Here is a 23,935-nt window from a genome sequence, read left to right as displayed (position 1 = left end):
CATATTAAGGGAACGTATCCACTGTACAATTAATGCAATTTGACCCAACTTTAGCTTCCATGGCTCTATGCGACAAAAGCTTGCTTACGTTTTAGTGAGATCATGGCGCTCTTTGGCAGAGAAGGCTATGTAAAAATACAACTTCATGCACTGTAAGGTCAACATGGAGAAGAAAAGAAACCACACAATCTTGAGTTCATCAGAGGAAATGTAGAACAAAAATGTGAGAAATAAATAAAATAGCCTCCTCTCAGGAACCCCTGGGGGAGCAGCGGGTTGAACCACTGAGCTGCTGAACTTGCTGACCAAAAGGTTGGCGGGTCGAATCCGGGGAGCGGAGTGAGCTCCTGCTATTAGCCCCAGCTTCTATCAACCTAGCAATTTGAAAACATGCAAATGTAAGTAGATCAATAGGTATTGCTTCTGCGGGAAGGTAATAGCGCTCCATGCAGTCATGCTGGCCATATGACCTTGGAGGTATTTACGGACAACACCGGCTTTTCAGCTTAGGAATGGAGATGAGCACCAACCCACAGAGTCAGACATGACTGGACTTAATGTCAGGGGAAAGCTTTACCTTTACCACTGCTGTTTCTCACAAATTGCTGACTAAGAAGCCTGTTGTCTCTAAACTCTGAAGCAGCACTCTGACCAGTAGCCGAAGATAGTGCATTAATTTTGCTGCTCCAGTTTTTAAGATTCAGTTCTCTAAATGTCTACTTGGGTGCAATACTTGGGCATTTCTCAAATTGTGCTCCTCTAGATGATTTGGAATTGATCTCTCAGCTTACCAACTGTTAGAAATTGTGGAAGCTGGTGTCCAAAATATCTGGGGGAGCACAGTTTGAGAGAAATTGCTCTACCCTACTCAGAATCCTCAAGCCTGCAACCAGCCGTGCCAATTGTGGGAGCTGTTTTTCCAAAGAGTAGCTTCCCCCATCTCTTTCTCACCGTGCAACCTCTAGTTCATTGACAGAGCTCTTTCCTATTGCCAGAGGGACACTTTCGTCCTACCTGCCTTCAACCAGCAGATCTGGGGCTTAGGACTGCCCCGTGCAATTATTTTATTTAAAGCTTTTTCTGTGTGCTTTAATTGGAAAATGCCATAATTACTTTGATATCCTCTGGGCGTTTTTTTAAAGAACTGCATTAATTTTGAATGACTGCATCTGCCCTTGTTTCTTATCCTCCCATAGGTTGTACGTAGACGGTCCCTTTGGCAGCCCCTTTGAGGAATCCTTCAATTATGAGGTTAGCCTCTGTGTGGCTGGAGGCATTGGAGTGACTCCGTTCGCATCGATCCTCAACACCCTGCTGTATGTAAGCCTCATCATGTTAAAACTTCCTCTGCTCTACTCCTGGGCATTGCTATAATTCATCTATCAAGTAAATTTGCCCTGTGAGTGTTGCTCAAAACAAATCTGTGAAACAGTGATTTAATAAAAATGAGGCTTTTCTCATAATACAAGAGCTTGGCAAGATGAATTTTTAAAAGTAATTTAACCATAATTATAGTTCCAAGGAGTAGCAAAGTTACTACCACAGAGAATGTACGGTTTTAAAAATGCATCCACCAACCCTTTCTCCAAAGTCATGGAAATAGTTACCTTTTAGTTATGTTAGTCTCCTGTATTTGTATAGGATCACTATCCGTTTCTGTTTGTTTCATTTTTATGATCCTTGCTTTAGTTTTCGAGCACCGCTTCCAAAAAAAGCACCAAAAAGAGCTTTTTCCTCCCACATCCCAACCCCCCCCCCCCCCCCCACAAAAAAACCCCCAAATATTTTCATCCCAGTGGCGGCAATGGGCGGGAGTGAGTGTCACCATGTTCTTACCTTCAGTTGATGTTCTTCGATCTCTTTTCCATGCTACAACATAAGAGCTATGGGCATTTTGATACATTCTAAAAAAAAATCAAACTGAAAAAAGATCCGAGTCTCCAGTGGATAGCTGAATGAGTCAATCATCTCCATACTATAAAGCGTAGGCGAATATAGAGTGATTCATAATGCGGTGGGCATAAACATCACCTGGTTGTACAACTGCTTAAAAATGCGGCTAAGCATAACAAGCATGAAACCTCATCAATTGTTAAAACTGATTTTTTAAAATCCTCTCTTTCCCAAACAAATATGGATATACAGGGATGAGTGGGAATGCTACAAGATCAGGAGGCTTTACTTCATATGGGTTTGCAGAGACATCCAGTCTTTCCGCTGGTTTGCTGATTTGCTCTGCAAATTGCATGACAAGGTAAGTGGGTTTCCTGGGCTTAGCTTTGAAGAAGCCTTCAGTTCTTCATGACTGATGGACAGAGAGACAGATAGATAAAAAGACAGAAGCATTGTATTTATACCCCATTTTATTCCCAGGATGGGATCCAAGCAAGCATGTGAAGGCTACAATCCTGCATCCAATTACTTGAGAGTACAATGCCTTTAACTCAGAAGGAAACATGTGTAGGATTGTGCAAAAGCATTGTAGTCCTGTGCACATCTACCAGAAATAAGGTCTTGCAAACTTACTCATAAGAGGCTAGTAAATACTAATTATTGAAGGTCAATAAGGTAAAAATCACACAGATCTAACAAGTGGATATATAGTACAACCCTGATGTCCATGGGGATATATTCCTGAATTTATCATGGAAACGGTGAACCATGGGTAATAGCAAACCCTACCATTGAGATGTGCTGAAGGACCTTAAAAAAGTGTTAGATCCTCCATCATACCTCTATGGTAATTTCCAGCACATGCATACTATAGGATCATCTGGATTACCCAGAAGATTCTTAGATAGCTCATATTTTGTCAGGTGCATAAAGGTGAAATTGTGGATACTAGTTCTACTGGTATGGGTCTCATGCTATACATTTTTAAAGGAATGATTCATGAGTGGAAGCTTCTCTAATATATACAGTCCTGACATGTACATTGTATTGAAAACCATTGTTTTTTTTTTTCTTACGTAGAAAGTAAATACTGAGCAGAAAATATGTTTAAACACATAGCGATTTTTATTATCCTGCTTACTGCCAGGAAATGCCTGAATTAAAAAAAAAAAGAGAGAGAAATCCCTAACACTCTTATCAAAGCTTAGGAAGAATGGTTTCAAAACGCAACTGATATGGGACTGCAAAAGAAATCAGTCACTTGCAGAAGGTATTGAAAGAGTGTTCGGAATTATTTGTTTCACTGATTAAATTATATGTGTATGCATATGCCATGATTGAGTAATTCTTTGAACAACAAAACCTACTTAAAAATGCCTTCCCATGTGGATATTGGAGGTCCATAGTTGTTATGTATGGATGAATGTATCTATCCCATCTGTGACATGTGTTTGTTGAGATATGTAAAACAACATTCACACACCATCTCTCAAAGATATATCTAGAACAACTCTGGGAGAAATCTGCTCTTTTTTCATAGTCCTCTTAGGTAGAATGTGCTGGGACTGGTCACTGAAAAGGGTAATTGAATTATAATATATTATATTATTCAATTACCCTTAATGTATGTGAACTGAGCTGAGTCTCAGATTTGAAGAAAGATGGATTGGTACACAGATTAAGCATCCCTTATCCAGAATTCTGAAGCCCTAAAAAAATCCAAAATTGTCCACATGGTTGGCTGACATCTTTACTTTCTAATGGACGTTCTTTTACATATTGCATAAAAATATCTGCAGGTTATGTGTATAAAGTATATACGAAACATAAATGAATTTTATGTTTAGATTTGGGTCTCATCTCCAAGATAACTCATTATGTATGCATATGCCAATACAGGCATTTGAAAATTTGGAAATAAAAATCCCAAACACTTCTGGTCCTGAATGTTTCAGAGAAACTATACTGCTATTATGGTTACTGGAACCTTGCACAAAAATTCCCATAGAAAAGTGTAGGTGCAAAGAAGCCAGAATGGATGTCCAAAGAACTTCTAACTGAGCTAAAGCTCAAAAGTGACATGCATAAGAAGTGGAAAAGGGGAGAAATCACCAAAGAAGAATTCAAACGTATAGCCAACACCTGTAGGGAAAAGGTTCGCAAGGCTAAAGCGCAAAATGAGCTCAGGCTTGCCAGGGACATAAAAAACAACAAAAAAGGTTTTTTTGCTTACGTTGGTAGAAAAAGGAAGAAAAAGGAGGCGATAGGGCCACTGCAAGGAGAAGATGGGGTGATGGTGACAGGGGATAGGGAAAAGGCAGAACTGCTTAATGCCTTCTTTGCCTCGGTCTTCTCACAAAAAGAAAGCCATCTTCAACCTCAGCAACATGGAATGGACGAAGGATTGGGGGAAATCCAACCCCAAATAGGCAAACAAGTTGTCCAGGAACACCTGGCCACTCTAAACGAATTCAAGTCCCCAGGGCCAGATCAGCTACACCCAAGAGTACTGAAGGAACTAGCGGAAGTTATTTCAGAACCACTGGCAATTATCTTCGAGAGTTCTTGGAGAACGGGAGAAGTCCCAGCAGATTGGAGGAGGGCGAATGTGGTCCCTATCTTCAAGAAGGGAAAAAAGAACGACCCAAACAATTACCGTCCGGTCAGCCTCACATCAATACCAGGCAAGATTCTGGAAAAGATCATTAAGGAAGTGGTCTGCAAACACTTAGAAACAAATGCGGTCATTGCTAATAGTCAACACGGATTTACCAAAAACAAGTCATGCCAGACTAATCTGATCTCTTTTTTCGATAGAGTTACGAGTTGGGTCGATACAGGGAATGCCGTGGATGTAGCCTACCTGGATTTCAGTAAGGCCTTTGACAAAGTCCCCCACGACCTTCTGGCAAACAAACTAGTAAAATGTGGGCTAGACAAAACTACGGTTAGATGGATCTGTAATTGGCTAAGCGAACGAACCCAAAGGGTGCTCACCAATGCGTCGTCTTCATCATGGAAAGAAGTGACAAGTGGAGTGCCGCAGGGCTCCGTCCTGGGCCCGGTTCTGTTCAACATCTTTATTAACGACTTAGATGAAGGGTTAGAAGGCACGATCATCAAGTTTGCAGACGACACAAAACTGGGAGGGATAGCTAACACTCCAGAAGACAGGAGCAAAATTCAAAACGATCTTGACAGACTAGAGAGATGGGCCAAAACTAACAAAATGAAGTTCAACAGGGACAAATGCAAGATACTTCACTTCGGCAGAAAAAATGGAAATCAAAGATACAGAATGGGGGACGCCTGGCTTGACAGCAGTGTGTGCGAAAAAGATCTTGGAGTCCTCGTGGACAACAAGTTAAACATGAGCCTACAATGTGATGCGGCAGCTAAAAAAGCCAATGGGATTTTGGCCTGCATCAATAGGGGAATAGCGTCTAGATCCAGGGAAGTCATGCTCCCCCTCTATTCTGCCTTGGTCAGACCACACCTGGAATACTGTGTCCAATTTTGGGCACCGCAGATGAAGGGAGATGTTGACAAGCTGGAAAGCGTCCAGAGGAGGGCGACTAAAATGATTAAGGGTCTGGAGAACAAGCCCTATGAGGAGAGGCTTAAAGAGCTGGGCATGTTTAGCCTGCAGAAGAGAAGGCTGAGAGGAGACATGATAGCCATGTACAAATACGTGAAGGGAAGTCATAGGCAGGAGGGAGCAAGTTTATTTTCTGCTGCCCTGCAGACTAGGACACGGAACAATGGCTTCAAACTACAGGAAAGGAGATTCCACCTGAACATCAGGAAGAACTTCCTCACTGTGAGGGCTGTTCGGCAGTGGAACTCTCTCCCCCGGACTGTGGTGGAGGCTCCTTCTTTGGAAGCTTTTAAGCAGAGGCTGGATGGCCATCTGTCGGGGGTGCTTTGAATGAGATTTCCTGCTTCTTAGCGGGGGGTTGGACCAGATGGCCCATGAGGTCTCTTCCAACTCTACTATTCTATGATTCTATGATTCTAGGTCTCTTGGTAGTGCTGTTGATTTTGAATGTTTTTTAACTGGGTAACAAATAAAAGTATTAGTATTGGTATTAGTATTAATAATATTATTATAATAATTAGTATTAGTATTAATAATATTATTGTTACTGTTCTTATTAAAATTATTTAAAATATGTATTATTAAATTGTTTTAAATGCATTTCATTGCATGCTGTCCTGAGATACCTGGATGTAGCCAGGGCACGTTTATTTTAATACGTACATACATACATAGATACATACATGTATAAGGTAAAGGTTTTCCCCTGACATTAAGTCTAGCCGTGTCCAAATCTGGAGGTTGGTGCTCATCCCCATTTCTAAGCCGAAGAGCCGGCGTTGTCCGTAGACACCTCCAAGGTCATGTGGCCAGTATGACTGCATGGAGTGTCATTACCTTCTTGCCATAGCGGCACCTATTGATCTACTCACATTTGCATGTTTTTGAACTGCTAGGTTGGCAGAAGCTGGGGCTAACAGAGGGAGCTCACCTTGCTTGATCAGCAACCTTTCAATCAGCAAGTTCAGCAGCTTAGTGGTTTAACCTGCTGCGGCACCGAGGGCTCCCTGCATACATACATACCATACTTACATTGAAATAATTATAATTGAGTATATATGTATATATGTATGTATGTATGCACACACACATAAAATAGACCAACAGAAAGATGTTTTCCAACTTCCTTGGCTAATTAAAGTTATATGTATTCTCTCTGTGCCTTTCCTTTCTTTTCCCTTCCATTCCTCCCTCCCTCTCTTTTTCTTTTTCTTTGACGATCTTTTTTACATTTATTGCAGTAACATGCAAATTCAGTCCAGTGCACAGCCTTGGAGAAATGACATATTTCCCCCGTAAAGGACTCCCAGCACTCAAGGTTTTGTGCTCATTGGTTTTCCTCTGCACATTTCAGTTGAATCCAAAGAGGAGTGCACATAAATGCACATAGTGGTTGGCACTGAGACAGAATGGGTTGAACATCTGTCTCTGGGAGGGGATTTGGCACTAGTGCTATGTTTATGCTTAAAAGAAACTGTGAGAATCGTTTTAATATATATTCTTCCTCTCTCCCTTCTCTTCCCTTTTCCCCTTTTGTAACACACAATGCTTTCAGTTCTGGCAAGAAAACCGACCAGATTTTGTAAATATCCAGTTATACCTCAGTCGAACAGATGGGATACAGGTAGGTAGTGAAATGGAGTTTGTGGCTGCATGGGGGGACCTTTGGAAACCAACCAAAAACAGGGCACATATATCTTCAGCACTCTTTATTTTTTACCTGGCCTGGAAAGACAGGAAAGCACACTGTTTTTATCCCTGCTGTGAGATGGCAATATATTTGTTTCTCTTTCTGCTGACAATTTGTGTGAACATTTGTGCTCAAACTGTGATGGTTAGCTTCATAAATCGTCCCTTCCAGCTGCACTGACTTGATAGGGACAGTCCTGGTTAATTCTTTGCCATCCCTTTTTCCATTGCTTTTAAATTGTCCCAGTTTCTCTCTCTTCCTCCAATTTTTACCCCTTTACATCCTTTGCTTAATTTAATTGCTGGAAACTGAATCTGAAGTGAAGTTTACACTTCATTGACTCAACGGTGGGGAAAGAAAAGGAGAAGAGGAACCTTTTCCTTCCCAAGAGGCTCAGGCAAAAACACACTGCTGCAGCCAGAGTACCATATATATTCACATATAAGTCGGTCTCATGTATAATTTGAGGGCAGGTTCAGAACAAAATTATGGATTTTAATATGACCTGTGAATAAATCAAGAGTCATCGAAGGCTTTCATGGCCAAAATCACTGGGTTGCTTTGAGTTTTCTGGGCTGTATGGCCATGTTCCAGAAGCATTCTCTCTTGACGTCTGAGGTCACAACCTCTGAGGATGCCTGCCATAGATGTGGGTGAAACAGGAGAGAATGCTTCTGGGACATGGCCATATAGCCAAATTCACAGCAACCCAAATCAAGAGTCATTCCACAGAGAAGGGAAAGTGCCAGTGCACTCAGACACATGTGCCACTCTAATCAGGGAAGCTGTTTGTTCCTTTTGATGAAGATGAAGTAGTAGAAGATTATGATGATGATGTTTATTTATATCCTGCTTTTTCTCTCTACAAATGAGACTCTAATTGGAGTCTCCAGTGGCCTAGGGGATAAAAGCCTAGTGACTTGAAGGTTGGGTTGCTGACTTGAAAGCTGCCAGGTTCGAATCCCAGCCGGGGAGAACGTGGATGAGCTCCCTCTATCAGCTCCAGTTCCATTCAGGGACATGAGAGAAGCCTCCCACAAGGATGGTAAAACATCAAAACATCCAGGTGTCCCCTGGGCAACGTCCTTGCAGACGGCCAATTCTCTCACTCCAGAAGTCACTCCGGTTGCTCCTGACACGGAAAAAAAACCCCTCTAATTGTTAAAAGTTAACTGTTATTTAAAAGGAAGCCTCCCTTCCTCTGAGCAATGTGATAAAGGGTGAAAGTTTAATCCATCCTGGGAGACCCTAAAAAAACCTCTGTCCCCCTCTACTTTCTTAGCACTCCTTTGGGAGGAAGCCCCTAAGAGCCCTAACCACCACTGCCATTTTCCCACCCAGGCATTAAAAAAGAAACCTATGTTTCTTTTTAGGTTCTCCTTGCATAGACTAAGCAGTATTCAAAGAAGGGTTCTTTTCTTTCTTTCTTATTTTAAAGGTATCGTATTTACTAGACATGTGCGATCCATAAAAATGGTTCTAAACTGTTCCAAAGTAGGGGGTGCCAGCGCTTCATTTCTAAAGTTCTTTCCAAATTTTTGGGGCAAAAGTTTCGAAACTCTAATGAAACTTATAAATCTTCGTAAGTACTACATTAATGGCAGCCACAATTGTGAAATAGCGAAAATATCACTGGCATTGGGGAAACTTCAGAGGCTCTTCTTTCCCTTATTTTGAGGCTATCCTGATGAAACTTGCTACCGTGTTAGAACACATTTAGCACTGTTAGCCCGCCAAATTTCAGAACATTTGACTTATCCATGGATTTTTTTCAAATTTGTAAAGTTTTTTAAAACAACATTTTTTAAAAAAAAACTACAAGAGTGATCTCCTTGCATTTTCTATATAATGACACAAGATTAACAGGATCATTCCCCCCAGTTTTCAGAAATACTAATGCACCTACTGATTTAAGGGATTATTTTTACGTTTTCAGAAAAACGAACAATTTAGAGGGAGGGATAATTTTCTCTCTCCTTTCCTGACTGGCGCATTCTCATCCTGAGGCATACTGGGAAATGTAGTATACAGCAGGGCTTTTTGCAATCTCTACCTTCCCAAAACTATGGTTAAGATGGCTGTGATTAGCCACATGCACAGCACCTTCCTTATGGCAGCCTCAGCAAAGATAGGGCCAAAAGAATGAGATTTTAAAAGCAGCTTTACCAAAGTTGCTTAATGGTTACAGTGAAAATTAAACTGACCTTGGAAGACATTTGAACATTACAGAACATTTCCAAAAAAATGCCTAAGTGATTCAAATTCTAAATTCTTCCCCCATCTTTTTTGCATGCCTCAGAACTCACCTTCATATGCCAACATTTAACGAATCAATTCTGAGTTCTGATCTAATCTGAAATTATGTTCAAGCCTAGTATTTACACTGTCCCATGGATAAGTCAATATAGATATTTGGGTCAATTTTTGAATTTAAATTTCAAAACTTATATATGAATATGTATTGTATGTGTGTTGTTTTAAGTGTCCTGTAATGTATCTTAGAGAAACCCTAGCCCCATCCAGCTCCTGCTGTTTAAGAACTGGGACTCAATGACTTTTGTTTGTTTTTTTAAGGCAACTCTTGCTCTTGGTCCTGCCCGGTTGATGCCTTCATAGTAGTAGTCAAGGTTATAAAGCGCTGATACCAACCTTACTTGGAACCCTACACCATTGCTTTTAATTGCAGAAGCCGTAGGCTGACCCCAAATATCTTGTTGCAAGAGGGAGAGAAAATTGGCCACTCTTCCATTTAAAGTAGCTGACTTGACTCAACTGATCCCAAGCACAAGGCTGGCTGGGTAGCACATAACTCTCATCCAAGTTGCTGCCACCTCCTTGCATCTGCTGTTTGGGCAGGCTCCTCTTTCTGTCTAATAGTAGGGCTGGCCCTGCATAGAAGTACAAATACACATCTCCCTGGACTAAACACAGGCAATTGCAAGAATCCCCCAAGACATGCGGTGTATGCATAAGACCGACAAACTAAAATGCTGGGTGATTGATTTGCAGCAGTTGGCAAGGCACACCGGAGGTAATATCTCTTGTTTCTTGCAGAAGATAATTGGAGAGAAATACCAAGTGCTGAACCGCCGGCTTTTCATTGGGCGACCTCGCTGGAAGCTTCTATTTAATGAAATCGCCAAGTGCAACAGACAGTAAGTAAGATTCCCAGCCCAGTTTACCTTGCAGCTTTTGAGGGATGGGATCAGGGTGAGTTTAATAAACCACATTTGTATGGAAATGACTTTAGGCTTAATGCTATCATTTAATGCCAAAACACCTGATGGCTGGTGTTATCTAATACGTTGCATCAGAGGGACGGGGGTTTGAACAAAAGAACTGTCACCTTCCATAATCTGAATGGTTCATCTTCCAGGCAACTAGGCAGTGGGTGGAAGGGAATGAGCTTATTTCCATAACAGGTAGTTTCTTATTCCAGTCATTCTTCCAAATGCCTTGCTTACTGCAGTATAGCCCAGGATTTTGTTTATGGATGTGTCATTTTAAGCACTTCTTCTAATTGATTTGGGGGAAAATAATGGTCAGTATTCTATGTCAGCTCCTTAGTTAAGTATGTTTAATGATCTTTGTTAACTAAGTAACATCTCCTGGCCCATCTGTGCCCAAACTTAACCAAAATGTCATTCAATCCTGTTCTTCTGATTACTATCTGAATGACTCTCTTTCCCCATTCAGTTTTTTTTTAAGTCAGGAGCAACTTGATAAACTGCAAGTTACTTCTGGTGTGAGAGAATTGGCCATCTGCCAGGGGACACCCAGATGTTTGATGTTTTATTATCCCGTGGGAGGCTTCTCTCAGGTCCTGCATAGGGAGCTGGAGCTGACAGAGGGAACTCACCCACTCTCTCTGGATTTGAACTGCCAACCTGTTGGTCAGCAGTCCTGCCGGCACAAGGTTTTAATGTATTGTGCCACCAGGGGCTCCTCCATGCAGTTGATATCTAGGAAATTAGTTGAGGATGGAACTACAATTGTGATGAGAGTCAGAATCATAATTGAGTATATATTGGGCATATAGGATGGTTATGGATGAGTACAGTTGGCTCTCCACATTTGCAGGTTTCACTTTTGCAGCTGGATTTCATGAATATGTTCTTTTTAGAAAGCCTTAGGTCTCATGGAGAGCAGGGCAGGTGTCAGCAAGGAAAGTCTCATGAACCTGCCGCAACCCAAATGATCACAAACCTTGTGGATTCTGTGAAAGCAAGATGTACTTACTGAAAGTGGCATCCTTTTCCCAGACAAGCGCCTCTTTCACCCGTTTGGGACTCCTTCCCTTTAACTATGCCGAACCAAAGGCCTCCATCTACTGGTGATAATGTAGCATGTGCATGTGGGTTACTACTTCCACTCTTTCCTTCCCCATTCCATTTCAAACAGGTTGATAGATTGTGCTAGAATGTTGTAACTTTTTGTGGAAAGTAAGGACCAGTGTTTCCCACATTAGAACTTGGTAAATATTTGAAGTGGGGGCAGGACATGCAAAAGGACTAAGAACTTGGAAACGTTGCATTCTTTATGCGCATCTCCCAGGGTTTGGGGAGTTGATGCAACAGGAGGCAAGATTTCTACTTCTCATCGCTTCCTGTCCCTTTTTTATACTCCCTGTTTTTTGTGTGCCACCTCTGGAGCCCTGATCGGCTACAGCAACACACAAAGTTGGAGTTGGGTGAAAGAAGCAGGAGAAACAGAAGATGTTTTTTAATCACAATAAGAGATTCATAAGGATATTAATGTGCTCTGCATTGGAAATCGACTTCCCTAGCAGAAGTTGTACACAAAAGTTCTGTAAAAAAATGTCAGAGCCATTCAATTGTGCCCTCCTTTTTCCCCACCTGTTTATTTTTTTTTTTACTCCAATGGGTAGTAAATTTTCTGTAGCATACTGAGGATACCCTCCCACACATGTCTCCCCTTTCAATGTAAAATAAAATATTTTAAAATAAATTAAGACCCCAAAAAAGCAGAGAAACATGGTTTCATTGTACTTTTTTAACTTGAAGAGAAAAGCTCTCTAGAAATATCTAGGTCAGTGATTCTCAATCTGTGGGTCCCCAGGTGTTTTGGCCTACAACTCCCAAAAATCCCAGCCAGTTTACCAGCTGTTAGGATTTCTGGGGATTGAAGACCAAAACATCTGGGGACCACTGCTCTAGGTCCACCTGTGTGACACAATGATCCACTATACTGGAGAATCATACTGGAGGACCTACAGACTCCTCAACTAAGTAGAATGTATACATAACAAAGTATCTGATCTTGGGGAAATTTTACTGTGTCTACATATTCCTTATGCTATTGAAAATGCAGAGATCTTGAACATACAAATCACTTATAACTACATAGCTATATAACTGCAGTCATAAATTCCAGCCAGGATTTATAGCCATATCAAAACTTTTGACTTAAAAAAAGAAAGAAATATCAGCGATTAAAAGAAATGGGAGAAACATAACAAAAAACTGAGCTATAATTTAACAGTAGGCATGGGTGGGTTGAACTGATTCTTAAACATGTTTATTGGTGGTTGTAGGTCTTTTTGGCAGGTTTTTTTTTCTAGAATGACAGAAATGACTGGGAAGTGGTGAGAACATCTGGCATCACACCTTTCGATATGAAGCAAGCCTGGCAGCTTTGAAAAGCTTTCTAATTGTGGCTTTCCCACAGGAGATCATGAGTGTGAGATCAGTGGTGGGCCCTGTCAATCTTGAGTCGCCTTCTTCAGGCGTTAGACCAATTAAACTAATTACAGTCACTCAAAGGGATGCTGGCAACTTAGCTCCTGATGAAGGTGGACACATGCCAGCTAACCCATATATTACGCCATCAGCCCAATAGGATTTTCTGTGGCCAAGTTCTGATAAGTGTGAAGCCATCTGGGTCTTCATTTCCAAAACTATAGAGCTTCTGCTGGAGGCAACGGACCAGGAAAGAGATTTTCATGGACTACCAAGAAAGGCCACGATAGCTGGTTTGAGGACAACATTGACCTAGTCTGTGCCAGCTGTGTGGCATATTTGGAAATGGAGAGGGATCAAAGAAATGAAGGATGGAAAGGATTTGAAAATGAAACTGGCAATATTGTAAAGCCACCATCTGTGATTCACTTATACTTGGATTCATCTACATAGTTCTAGTCACCAGATTTCCAAAAGGACATTGTAGAGATGAGGAGGGGTCTGTGCATGCATCTATCTATCTATCTATCTATCTATCTATCTATCTATCTATCTATCTATCTATCTATCTATCTATAGCTTTGGATAGCATATGGAAAGGTTAACACCCCCATGGTTCTTGATTTGCTGTCTGTGCCCCTGTTCAGAGGATTTCACCTCCCTTTCTGTCCTTGTCATAATTGGATCTTGAAACATTGGGCTTGTTGAGGAAACAAAGATTGGATATAAAGCTTCATAGAGATATCTTTTTCTCCATGATGACTCTTTCAGGAGTGAATTTCCCTTCTCAGGGGTAAATTTCTCTCTCTTCCTGTTGTCTCACTCCTATTCTTAACTATGAGTTGTTTGTAAGTCAGGCATTTGTAACTCAGGGACTACTTGTATTTGACTCCTATCTGCAGTTTTATCTTTTTGTTCTATTAGGTTGCACTACTTTCTTTTTCTTCTTACAACATTTATTTGCATGTTCTGTCAAGTGTGCATGCATTTGCCCAATCTCTCCTTTGTCTAAGTTTCCTCCAGTTGACCAAAGCTAGTTTGTGCATATTTGTTCATTGTTTATCTTCTAGCAAGTCATATTCATTTATTTATTTATTTATTTATTTATTTATTTATTTATTTATTTATTTACAGCATTTATATTCCACCCTTCTCACCCCGAAGGGGACTCAGGGCGGATCACATTACACATATAGGCAAACATTCAATGCCTTTTTAACATAGGACAAAGACAAACAACATAGCTCCGAGTGGGCCTCGAACTCATGACCTCCTGGTCAGAGTGATTGATTTCAGTTAATTGCAGCTGGTTTACTCTCCCGTCTGCGCCACAGCCCCGGGCTGTATTTATGTAAAGTATCTGTTATTGGATGTGTATTCTATTACTCTAAACCATACTTGCAAATCTGTTGTCAGAGGCTTTCATGGCCGGAATCACTAGGTTGCTGTGAGTTTTCCAGGCTGTATGGCCATGTTGACATCGCAACCTCTGATGATGCCTGCAATAGATTTGAGTGAAATGTCAGGAGAGAATGCTTCTGGAACATGGCCATACAGCCCGAAAAACTCACAGCAACCCATACTTAAAAATGTCTGCCTTTCTGAAGCAGTCTTGGGAGGTGGAAATTCTGGCAAGATTATCAAAAACACTTTCCATGCACAAGACAGGAATGAGTGTATCTGAAAAGTGCAGAAAGAACATCTAAACTCTTTGGTGTAGAACAACATTGAAAGACTGAGGCACACTATGTGGTCAACAAACAATCTTGGGCTTTGCTAGATGGGTTTGGTGAACCTGTTTTTTATTTCTACAGGAAGACTGTTGGCGTTTTTTGCTGTGGACCCAGTGGAATTTCAAAAGCGCTCCACAAACTGAGCAACAGCAGCAACCCTTATGGGACAAGGTTTGAATACAATAAAGAATCCTTCAGCTGAAAAGCTTCAGGCCTTTGCAGGCGCTGTTCAGAAGACCTGAATGCAATTTTCTGACAACAAAAGGAACAAAGACTCCAGCATTAGCTTGATGGCTCATACCAAAGACTAGCATATTTTCTTAAGTAATTTATAATTTTATTTAAAATTTCTAGGAAAGAGAATAATGTTTTGAAATACACTCTACCTGGATATGCAAAAAGTCCAAATGTCTTAGGAGCTGGCAATTTGTCCATGCAGAGCTTGAATTAGCAGGAGGCAATTAGAGGGAGATGCGCACAGTTGCTTAGATGGCTGATTTTTAAGATCAATGCATGGAACTCTTGAACTTTCTCCACCAAAACACTTCAGATCCCTGAAAATTGCATCAGTTGAATGAGCACTTGATTGATCAAATTGGGAGAGAAATACATTGGAAGTCAAATTCTGCCCTATCCTGGTACATAAATAAAGCAGCTTTGAAATATAAAGGCTTTGGATAGAACTGTTATGGGAATAATACTTAAGAAAGGAAGGATTCAGTATGGTCCTTTGAAGATTTACCAGGTACATGTGGCTGTGTGTTCAATGGGATGGAGGACACCCACCTTCAGTTGGGGCAGCATTTCTCAATCTGGGGGTTGGGGGCCCTGGGGGGTCATGAGGGGTCACCAAAGACCATCAGAAAACACATATTAATTCACAGTGCTCTCTGGAGGTAGGTGAACTACATCTCCCCTAAATCACTGTCAGTTCCTCAGAAATCCCTCCAGTATTTTCAGTAGGTAATGGGGGTTTGTGTGGGAAGTTTGGCCCAATTCTATCATTGGTGGGTTTCAAGGGGCTCTTTGATTGTAGGTGAATTATAAATCCCAGCAACTACAAATCCCAAATGTCAAGATCTGTTTTCCCTTAACTCCACCAATGTTCAAACTTGGGCATATTGAGTATTCATGCAGAATTTGATCCAGATCCATCATTGTTTGAGTCCACTGTGCTCTCTGGATGTAGGTGAACTGCAACTCCAAAACTCAATGTCAATGCCCACCAAACCCTTCCAGTATTTTCTGTTGGTCATGAGAGTTCTGTGTGCCAAGTTTAGTTCAATTCCATCGTTGGTGGAGTTCAGGATGCCCTTTGATGGTAGGTTAGTTATACATCCCAGAAACTACAAGTCCCAAATGACAAAATCAATCCCCCCACCCCACCCCACCAGTATTCAAATTTGGGCGTATTAGGTATTTGTTCCTAATTTGGTTCAGTGAATGAAAATATGTCCTGCATATATTATGATTCATAACAATAGCAAAATTACAGCTATGAAGTAGCAACAGAAAATGTTATGGTTGGGGGTCACCACAACATGAGGAACTGTATTAAAGGGTCACGGCATTAGGAAGGTTGAGAACCACTGACTTGGGGCTTCCGAGACCTGGGTTAAAGCCTAGATCTTTTGGGGAATGGAAGAGCATGCAGTCACTGACACAACCCTCACCCTCCCTTCCTAGCCGCCTTCCTAACTTCACCCTTTGAATTAAACCCAGAGTCTGCCTTTGTCCTACATCATGTGCCCCTTACTGGCCAACCAGGGATGGCCAGAAGATGCTCAGAAGATGTTTTAATCTTCTGTTAGTGAAAAATTAGGATTCCTGCTTGCTCACATGATGTAGGTGTTGGAAGCATTGTTGGTAGTTCTGGGATACCATACTGTGTTGATCTTGATCAGTTCTAGTTCTCCATATCCAGTTGCCCCCATTGTGATTGGAATTCTTGCATTTTAACTTATTTTAACACAATCCACTTACCCCTCTTGTTCCCTTACTTCCACCCCCAGCACTACTGGATCCCTTTGCTCTCCAGCAAACCTACATCTCTCAAATGGGGCCCATATCTGCTACATTCTCTGTAATGACGAAAAAGCTTTATTTATTTATTTATTTACAGTATTTATATTCTGCCCTTCTCACCCCGAAGGGGACTCAGGGCAGATTACAATGAACATATATATGGCTAACATTCAATGCCACCAGACAGACAACATACAGTATAGACAGATACAGAGGCATTTAACAATTTTCCAGCTTCATGATTCTGGGAGTTGTTGCTTCACTGTCCACTAGTGGCTGTACTTCCTCATTCCTTCCGCGTGTTGCTGGCAGTTTTATGGTGTTGTAAATTAGTTAAATTAGCCTCCCCGCATAAAGCGTACCTAAATTTCCCTACTTGACAGATGCAACTGTTTTTCGGGTCTGCATAGGTCAACAGCAAGCTGGGCTATTTAATGGTCGGGGGCTCAACCCGACCCGGGCTTAGAACTCATGACCTCTTGGTCAGTAGTGATTTATTGCAGCTGGTTACTAGCCAGATGTGCCACAGCCCGGCTTTAGTATCTTATCATACAGAATTCCACACATCTTTATTATTTCCTTCAAAATTCACAATGGATTCCAAAAACAGTAATGGCGGTACTAAGAAATAATCCCTGCTTCAGCTGTGCATCTTTTGAGAAAAATTCACACTTTGAGATTTACTCTGTGGTGGGGGGGGGGGGAGGCATTATATAATTTGCACAGAAAACATGGAATTTGTTATTGTTTTTGTTTTGCATTTTCTTGAGCAAAGTATTTTCTGTGCAGGAAAAGAAAAGAAAAACCTAATTCGTTACCATATGCTAAAAGTTTGTAAAGAAAAAAGTCTCAAGCAATTAGAAATCACACTGCATCTGATTTGTTATTAAAAATGGGAAGGTATCAAAAGATTGTTTTTACATTTCTAATCTGAATACACATATGGGCATAGAGGTGTCCCCCTCACTCCCAGCAGGTCTCAAAAATCTGATCCTCTTCATCACCATGATTGAAACAAACATAGTTAAAAATTAATCTCGGAATCCTGTTGGAGAGTTCTGTACTCACAAGTGGATTTGCATCTGCCAGAAATAAGAATTGAAAAGATGTGCAGCATCTCTATCCAGCAGAGGGCTACTGTTACATAGCTTTGAAGAATTGCAAACAGACCAATGCACAATGGTTTTGCAGGGAATCAAGACCAATATGCTACTGTCTCTGGTGTGCATTGGGCCCACAATGCACATTAAGCTCCCATGATGTGCATTGGACACTGTTGCCAGTGTCCCATTGTGCATCTTCACAATTCAGTAACCATGTTTCTTAATGCCTCCCCTACTCAGTTTTGTGCATACAAAGTTATGTTGAGTGAAAAGCGTCTAGTCAAACAGCATACCACAGTTAAAAATGCAATTAAGTCAGCTGAAACAAGATAGTACCAAAAAGAAGACCCGTTTCCCCAAAACATGCCTGACTCACCCCAAATAGGTTATTTCTCAGAGCTGGAATCCCCAAAACCCCAATACAAGTCTATAGATTCCTCTTTCACTATCATGGTGTGATTTATAGTGTCCTGGTCTGACTATTCCTAATTCTGTCTATAGGTTATTTCGTGACATGCCTTCCTATTCTGACTATACTATTAGTCCCACCATGCACTAGTTTCCATTTTTCCCCACCATGGAACCATACAGAGCCACATCTAAGGAGATCCCTTGTGTGCTTGGCCACGTATACAGAAACATCCCATCCGCAGCCCAATGGCCCGGGCTGTGGCACAGGCCGGTGAGCAGCCAGCTGCAGCCAGCTGCAACAAATCACTCTGACCAAGAGGTCATGAGTTCGAGGCCAGCTCGGAGCCTGTGTTTGTCTCTGTCTTTGTTCTATGTTAAGGCATTGAATGTTTGCCTTATATGTGTAATGTGATCCGCCCTGAGTCACCTTCGGGGTGAGAAGGGCAGAATATAAATACTGTAAATAAATAATAATAAATGAATGGTACTAGAGTATATGTTGTTCAACATATACATGAAGCCGCTGGGAGAGATCATCAGGAGTTTCGGGGTTCGGTGTCATCTGTACGCAGATGATGTCCAGCTCTGTCACTCCTTCCCACCTGTCACTAAGGAGGCTGTTCAGGTCCTGAACCGGTGTCTGGCCTCTGTGTTGGACTGGATGAGGGCGAACAAATTGAAACTGAATCCAGACAAGACAGAGGTCCTCCTGGTCAGTCGCAAGGCTGAACAGGGAATAGGGTTACAGCCTGTGTTGGACGGGGTCGCACTCCCCCTGAAGACACAGGTTCGCAGTCTGGGGGTGATCCTGGACTCATCGCTGAGCCTGGAGCCCCAGGTCTCGGCGGTGGCCAGGGGAGCCTTTGCACAACTAAGACTTGTGCGCCAGCTGCGCCCGTTCCTTGGGAGGTCTGACTTGGCCACGGTGGTCCACGCTCTGGTTACATCCCGTTTGGACTACTGCAACGCTCTCTACGTGGGGTTGCCTTTGAAGACGGCCCGGAAGCTGCAATTAGTACAACGGGCGGCAGCCAGATTAATAACTGGGGCGGCTTATAGGGAGCGTACCACCTCCCTACTTAGCCAGCTCCACTGGCTGCCGATATGCTACCGAGCCCAATTCAAAGTGCTGGTTTTGACCTATAAAGCCCTAAACGGTTCTGGCCCAATCTACTTGTCCGAACGTATCTCCTCCTATGAGCCAGGAAGATCCCTAAGGTCATCTGGAGAGGCCCTGCTCTCGGTCCCGCCTGCCTCACAGGCACGGCTGGTGGGGACGAGGGACAGGGCCTTCTCGGTGGTGGCTCCCCGGCTGTGGAACACCCTCCCCAGAGAAATACGGCAAGCCCCAACCCTTCTGAGTTTTAGAAAAGCCCTGAAAACATGGCTATGTGCCCAGGCTTTTGAAGATTAAACGATAATGACGACCCGGACTGATTTACGGCTACAGCACGAGGATTTTGGAGGAATGGATTTTAATCATATGTTTTTATATTTTTTATATTGTTTTAATTGTTTTATTGGATTTTTATAGCTGTTTTAATTATGTATAGGCATCGAATTGTTGCCAATTTTGTACGCCGCCCTGAGTCCCTTCGGGTGAGAAGGGCGGGATATAAATGTTGGAAATAAATAAATAAATAAATGTAAGAGCCCCTAGTGGCACAGCAGATTAAGCCACTGAGCTGCTGAACTTGCTGACTGAAAAGTTGGCAGTTCGAATCTGGGGAGCGGGGTGAGCTCCTGGTGTTAGCCCCAGCTTCTGCCTCCCTAGCACTTTGAAAATATTAAATGCGAGTAGATCAATAGGCATCGCTCATAGTGATGATAACGAAGGTAATGACACTCCATGCAGTCATGCCAGCCATATGACCTTGCTGGCGTCTACGGACAATGCTGGCTCTTCAGCCTAGAAATGGAGATGAGCACCATCTCCCAGAGTTGGACATGACTAGACTTAATGTTACAAGGAAACATTTACAATTACCTTTACCTATGTAAAACTTTGGGGCAGCCGCAGTGCGGACATGGTAGCATTTACTGCTCATGGGCTTTGAGTTGTCATATTGAGGAGGGAGCAAGTTTGTTTGCTGCTGCTCTAGGACACAGAACAATGGATTCCAACTACGTGAAAAGAGAGTTCACCTAAGCATTAGGAAGGATGTCCTGATGGTAAGAACTGTTCAACCGTGGGATATACTGCTTCAGAGCATGGTGACCTCTCCTTCTCTAGAGGTTTTTTAAGGAGAGACTGGATAGACATCTGTCAGGAGTCTTCCTTCATGACAGACTCTTCCTACAGGACAGAATAGAGTTGGACTGGATGGATCTTGTGGTCTCTTCTATAATTTATTTAATTTTAGCCCCATGAGTCTCATTTGAGGCAAAAAATGGCCTTGGGCCAAGGAGATAGAACCCCAAAACTCAACTCGAATTTATTTATTTGCAGTATTTATATTCCGCCCTTCTCACCCCGAAGGGGACTCAGGGCGGATTCACATTATATACATATAAGGCAAACATTCAATGCCCATATACACATAGAACCAAGACAAAGACAGACGCAGAGGCAATTTAACCTTCTCCTGAGGGGATGTTCGATTCTGGCCACAGGGGGGAGCAGCATCCACTGTGACAGCACTTCCTCATTCCAATGTCGTAATTAGTTAAATTTGCCTCCTCATTTTATAATTGGTACCTTATTTCCTACTTGATAGATGCAACTATCTTTCAGGTTTCTAGGTCAGCAAGGAGCAGGGGCTATTTTTTATTTTTTAATTGACAGGTGCTCACCCCCAGGGCTGGCCTCGAACTCATGACCTCATGGTCAGAGTGATTTATTGCAGCAGGCTGCTCACCAGCCTGCGCCACAGCCCAGCCCCTGATATTTTCTAATCAGAAAATATGCATTGCATTAATCATATATTTCAGGAGTAGACCACTTGGTGTTGATTTTGCCACTCTATACCAGATTCAAAAATGGCAGGTTTCCACACTCTGTTCAGCAGTTAATACTGTGCAGAGAACCAGTCAAAGCTTTGTAGCACTTGCCAATAAAGAAAATAAAATGTAATTACATGCCTGTTCTCCTGCTGCTAAAAAATAATAATTCCTTTCTACTTCTTATCTTAAATCGATGCCTTTTGCCTGGCAATTTGTACTACTCCTGTAGAGGAGAGAAGCTATGGAGCTGTAGGTAAATGGTGTCATAACACATTCATCAAGAGATGGAGGGAGAGGCGGAAGAGTCCAGGAGTCAAGACAGGTACAGGGGATGTTAAATATTTACAGATCTGCTGAAGATGAAAAGGAAAAGAAGAGACGTCTTTTATTTGCTTAGGAAACAGCAGAGAATAGAGAATGTGCTTTGAACCCCAGGACCCTTTCAAACTGACAAATTATAGCACCGCTTCCACTTTTAAACGGATGGATTTGCAGATGAGAGAGGGGCATTTGATTTCTCGGCCAGGGAACTTCAGTGTCTTGTTTTTGTATATATTTTAATTTTAAAAAATGTATGCCACATTTAAAGGGATTCCCTGGTGGTGCAGTGGATTAAACTGCTGAGCTGCTGAACTTGCTGACCGAAAGGTCGGCAATTCGAATCTGGGGAGGGAGGTGAGCTCCTGCTGTTAGCCCCAGCTTCTGCCAACCTAGCAGTTCAAAAACATGCAAATGTGAGTAGATCAATAAGTAGCACTTTAGCAGGAAGGTAATGGCACTCCATGCAGTCATGCCAGCCATATGACCTTGGAGGTGTTTATGGACAACGCCGGCTCTTTGGCTTAGAAATGGAGATGAGCACCAACCCGCAGAGTCAGACATGACTAGACTTAATGTCAGGGGAAAACCTTTATCTTTCCTATGCCACATTTCCCAGAGCAGGACTCAATTTATATAGCATTATCAAATGTACATGCCTACATTTACGTTGATTTCCTACACATGTCCAAGATTTCATCTGAGAAATGTAGGAGGGGATGCTATAATAAAGATATGTGTCACCACACCTGGAGATGGCATATAAAGAAACAAATACCTGATGTACAAATATATAGCTTCCGAATATATATTGAGTATCCCTAATCCAAAATGCTTGGGACCAGAAATGGTTTGGATTTGGGAGTTTTTCCAGTTTTGGAATACCTGTATTGGTATATACATGCATAAAGCGAGATGTTGGAGTTGGGACCCATATTGAAACATGAAATGCATTTATGTTTCCTATATAACTTATATGTATATCCTGAAGGTAATTTTATACAATATTTATTTTGTGCATGAAACAAACTCTGGGTACATTGAACCATCAGAAAGGTGTTACTATCTCAGCCATCCATGTGGACAATTTGGACATATGTTTTGATTCTATGCCTATTTCCAGATAATGAATGCTCAAGCTGTAAGCCTGAATGTATAGAGATCCCAAGGCACACCTGGTTGCACTTTCTTGTATATAACCAGGAGTCCCAGAACAGGTATTGTACATTTGTGTAGATAAAATGCCTTCAGTGGGGGCCAAATGAGCATCCAGATGTGCTTCTTATGCATCTATATTATGCACACTTGTGGAATGATTGTAAATTTGGAAGAGAGAAAAGTCTAGTCACCAACACTGCTTTGTCCTGCTTTGAATTTTGCTCCTAAATGCCATTGCCTTTTGATGAAAAGAAAATTCCTTCACTGCTAGAGATGGGGAAGAGAGGCTGTCTGCCCTGAGTGTGGGCCAAACTGACAGTTTGATAAATACACCTCCAGTTAGAACAGTTTGTTGAACCCAGGTAAGGGCAAGTGTGAATGCCCAAAAAGCAGTGTTATGTAACTGTCTGATGTTCGGAGGAGTGCTGGTAGAAGGGGGGAAAGCAAAGGGAGAGAAAGGCAGGCTGCTGCATTGCTTCCGTCGCATCAACCGCACATTAAAATTCTGTCACTGCAAGGTCATTGCAGCAGTCTTCCGATCCCCATCTGCCCTTCCCCTCCTCCTCTCTTTGGGCACAGGACTTGGCTCACGCATTGAGAGTGCTCTCCCTACCACACAGCTATCCATCTTCTCCCTCCATCCATCGCAGGGTGTATATTTGCCATGGAAGTTGTGCCTCTTCAAAAGATGGATATCCTACGTCCTTTGACCGATTTATTCTTCTCACGTGTTCACAGAGAAAGAGGGGCACATATTACATTCAGAGGAAGCGGTTCTGCCTTGCCAATTAGGATACATGATCCAAACGGGGAGAACTGGATCCCCCGTCCTCCCCTGAATAATCCCTAAGGTCTGTCACCCTTTGCAGAGAATGTGTCCTTGTTTGCACTCGCAATGCAGTGGATGTGATTAGGGATGCTGGGCAGCACACCATGGGAACTCCTGGGAAGAAGCCACTCGAGATGGAAGGAAACTGACACAGCAAAGAGAAGCACGGAAGCCCCAGCATTAGCTTGGGAAAAGACAGTCATGGACAGCAAGGCTGTGCCAGAGCAGGGCAAAGGAATTGAGGAATTAAGCTCATAGGGGTCTAACAACTGGCCACTACCATTGCCAGGTCATATTTCGGGGTCAAAGCCTGAGATCTAGGGATGACTCTATAGTCACTTAGGTTGCATCTACACTGCAGTGTTTTAGCTGCCATGGGTCACTGCTATTGAATCTTCAGGCACCAACACTCTGGCAGAAAAGGATACAGATCTCATAAAGCTGCAATTTTTGTGATTCCATCCCATTGTGCCAGGCCGTTAAAGTGGTGTCAACTTATTTATTTATTTACAGCATTTATATTCCACCCTTCTCA

General features: G+C 42.2%; 1 protein-coding gene across 2 annotated transcripts in view; it reads left to right on the top strand.

Annotated features, from left to right (window-relative positions):
* Positions 1 to 15,282, top strand: part of nox4 (NADPH oxidase 4) — a 140,780-nt gene extending 125,498 nt beyond the window's left edge. Inside the window, exons 14-18 of one of the 2 annotated variants that reach the window (XM_003219369.4) lie at positions 1,197 to 1,316; positions 2,146 to 2,254; positions 7,047 to 7,115; positions 10,236 to 10,336; positions 14,695 to 15,282. In XM_003219369.4, coding sequence (XP_003219417.2) covers positions 1,197 to 1,316; positions 2,146 to 2,254; positions 7,047 to 7,115; positions 10,236 to 10,336; positions 14,695 to 14,815 — 520 coding nt within the window. In that variant the 3' untranslated portion in view covers positions 14,816 to 15,282. Of the gene's footprint in view, positions 1 to 1,196; positions 1,321 to 2,145; positions 2,255 to 7,046; positions 7,116 to 10,235; positions 10,337 to 14,694 lie in introns of those variants that run through there. The other variant, XM_062974522.1, reaches the window with a different exon arrangement.
* The last annotated feature ends 8,653 nt before the right edge of the window (positions 15,283 to 23,935 follow it).

Source organism: Anolis carolinensis, chromosome 3 (genome assembly GCF_035594765.1).
Source record: "Anolis carolinensis isolate JA03-04 chromosome 3, rAnoCar3.1.pri, whole genome shotgun sequence".
NCBI classification, from domain to species: Eukaryota; Metazoa; Chordata; class Lepidosauria; order Squamata; family Dactyloidae; genus Anolis; species Anolis carolinensis.
This window is presented reverse-complemented; position numbering and strand designations above follow the sequence as displayed.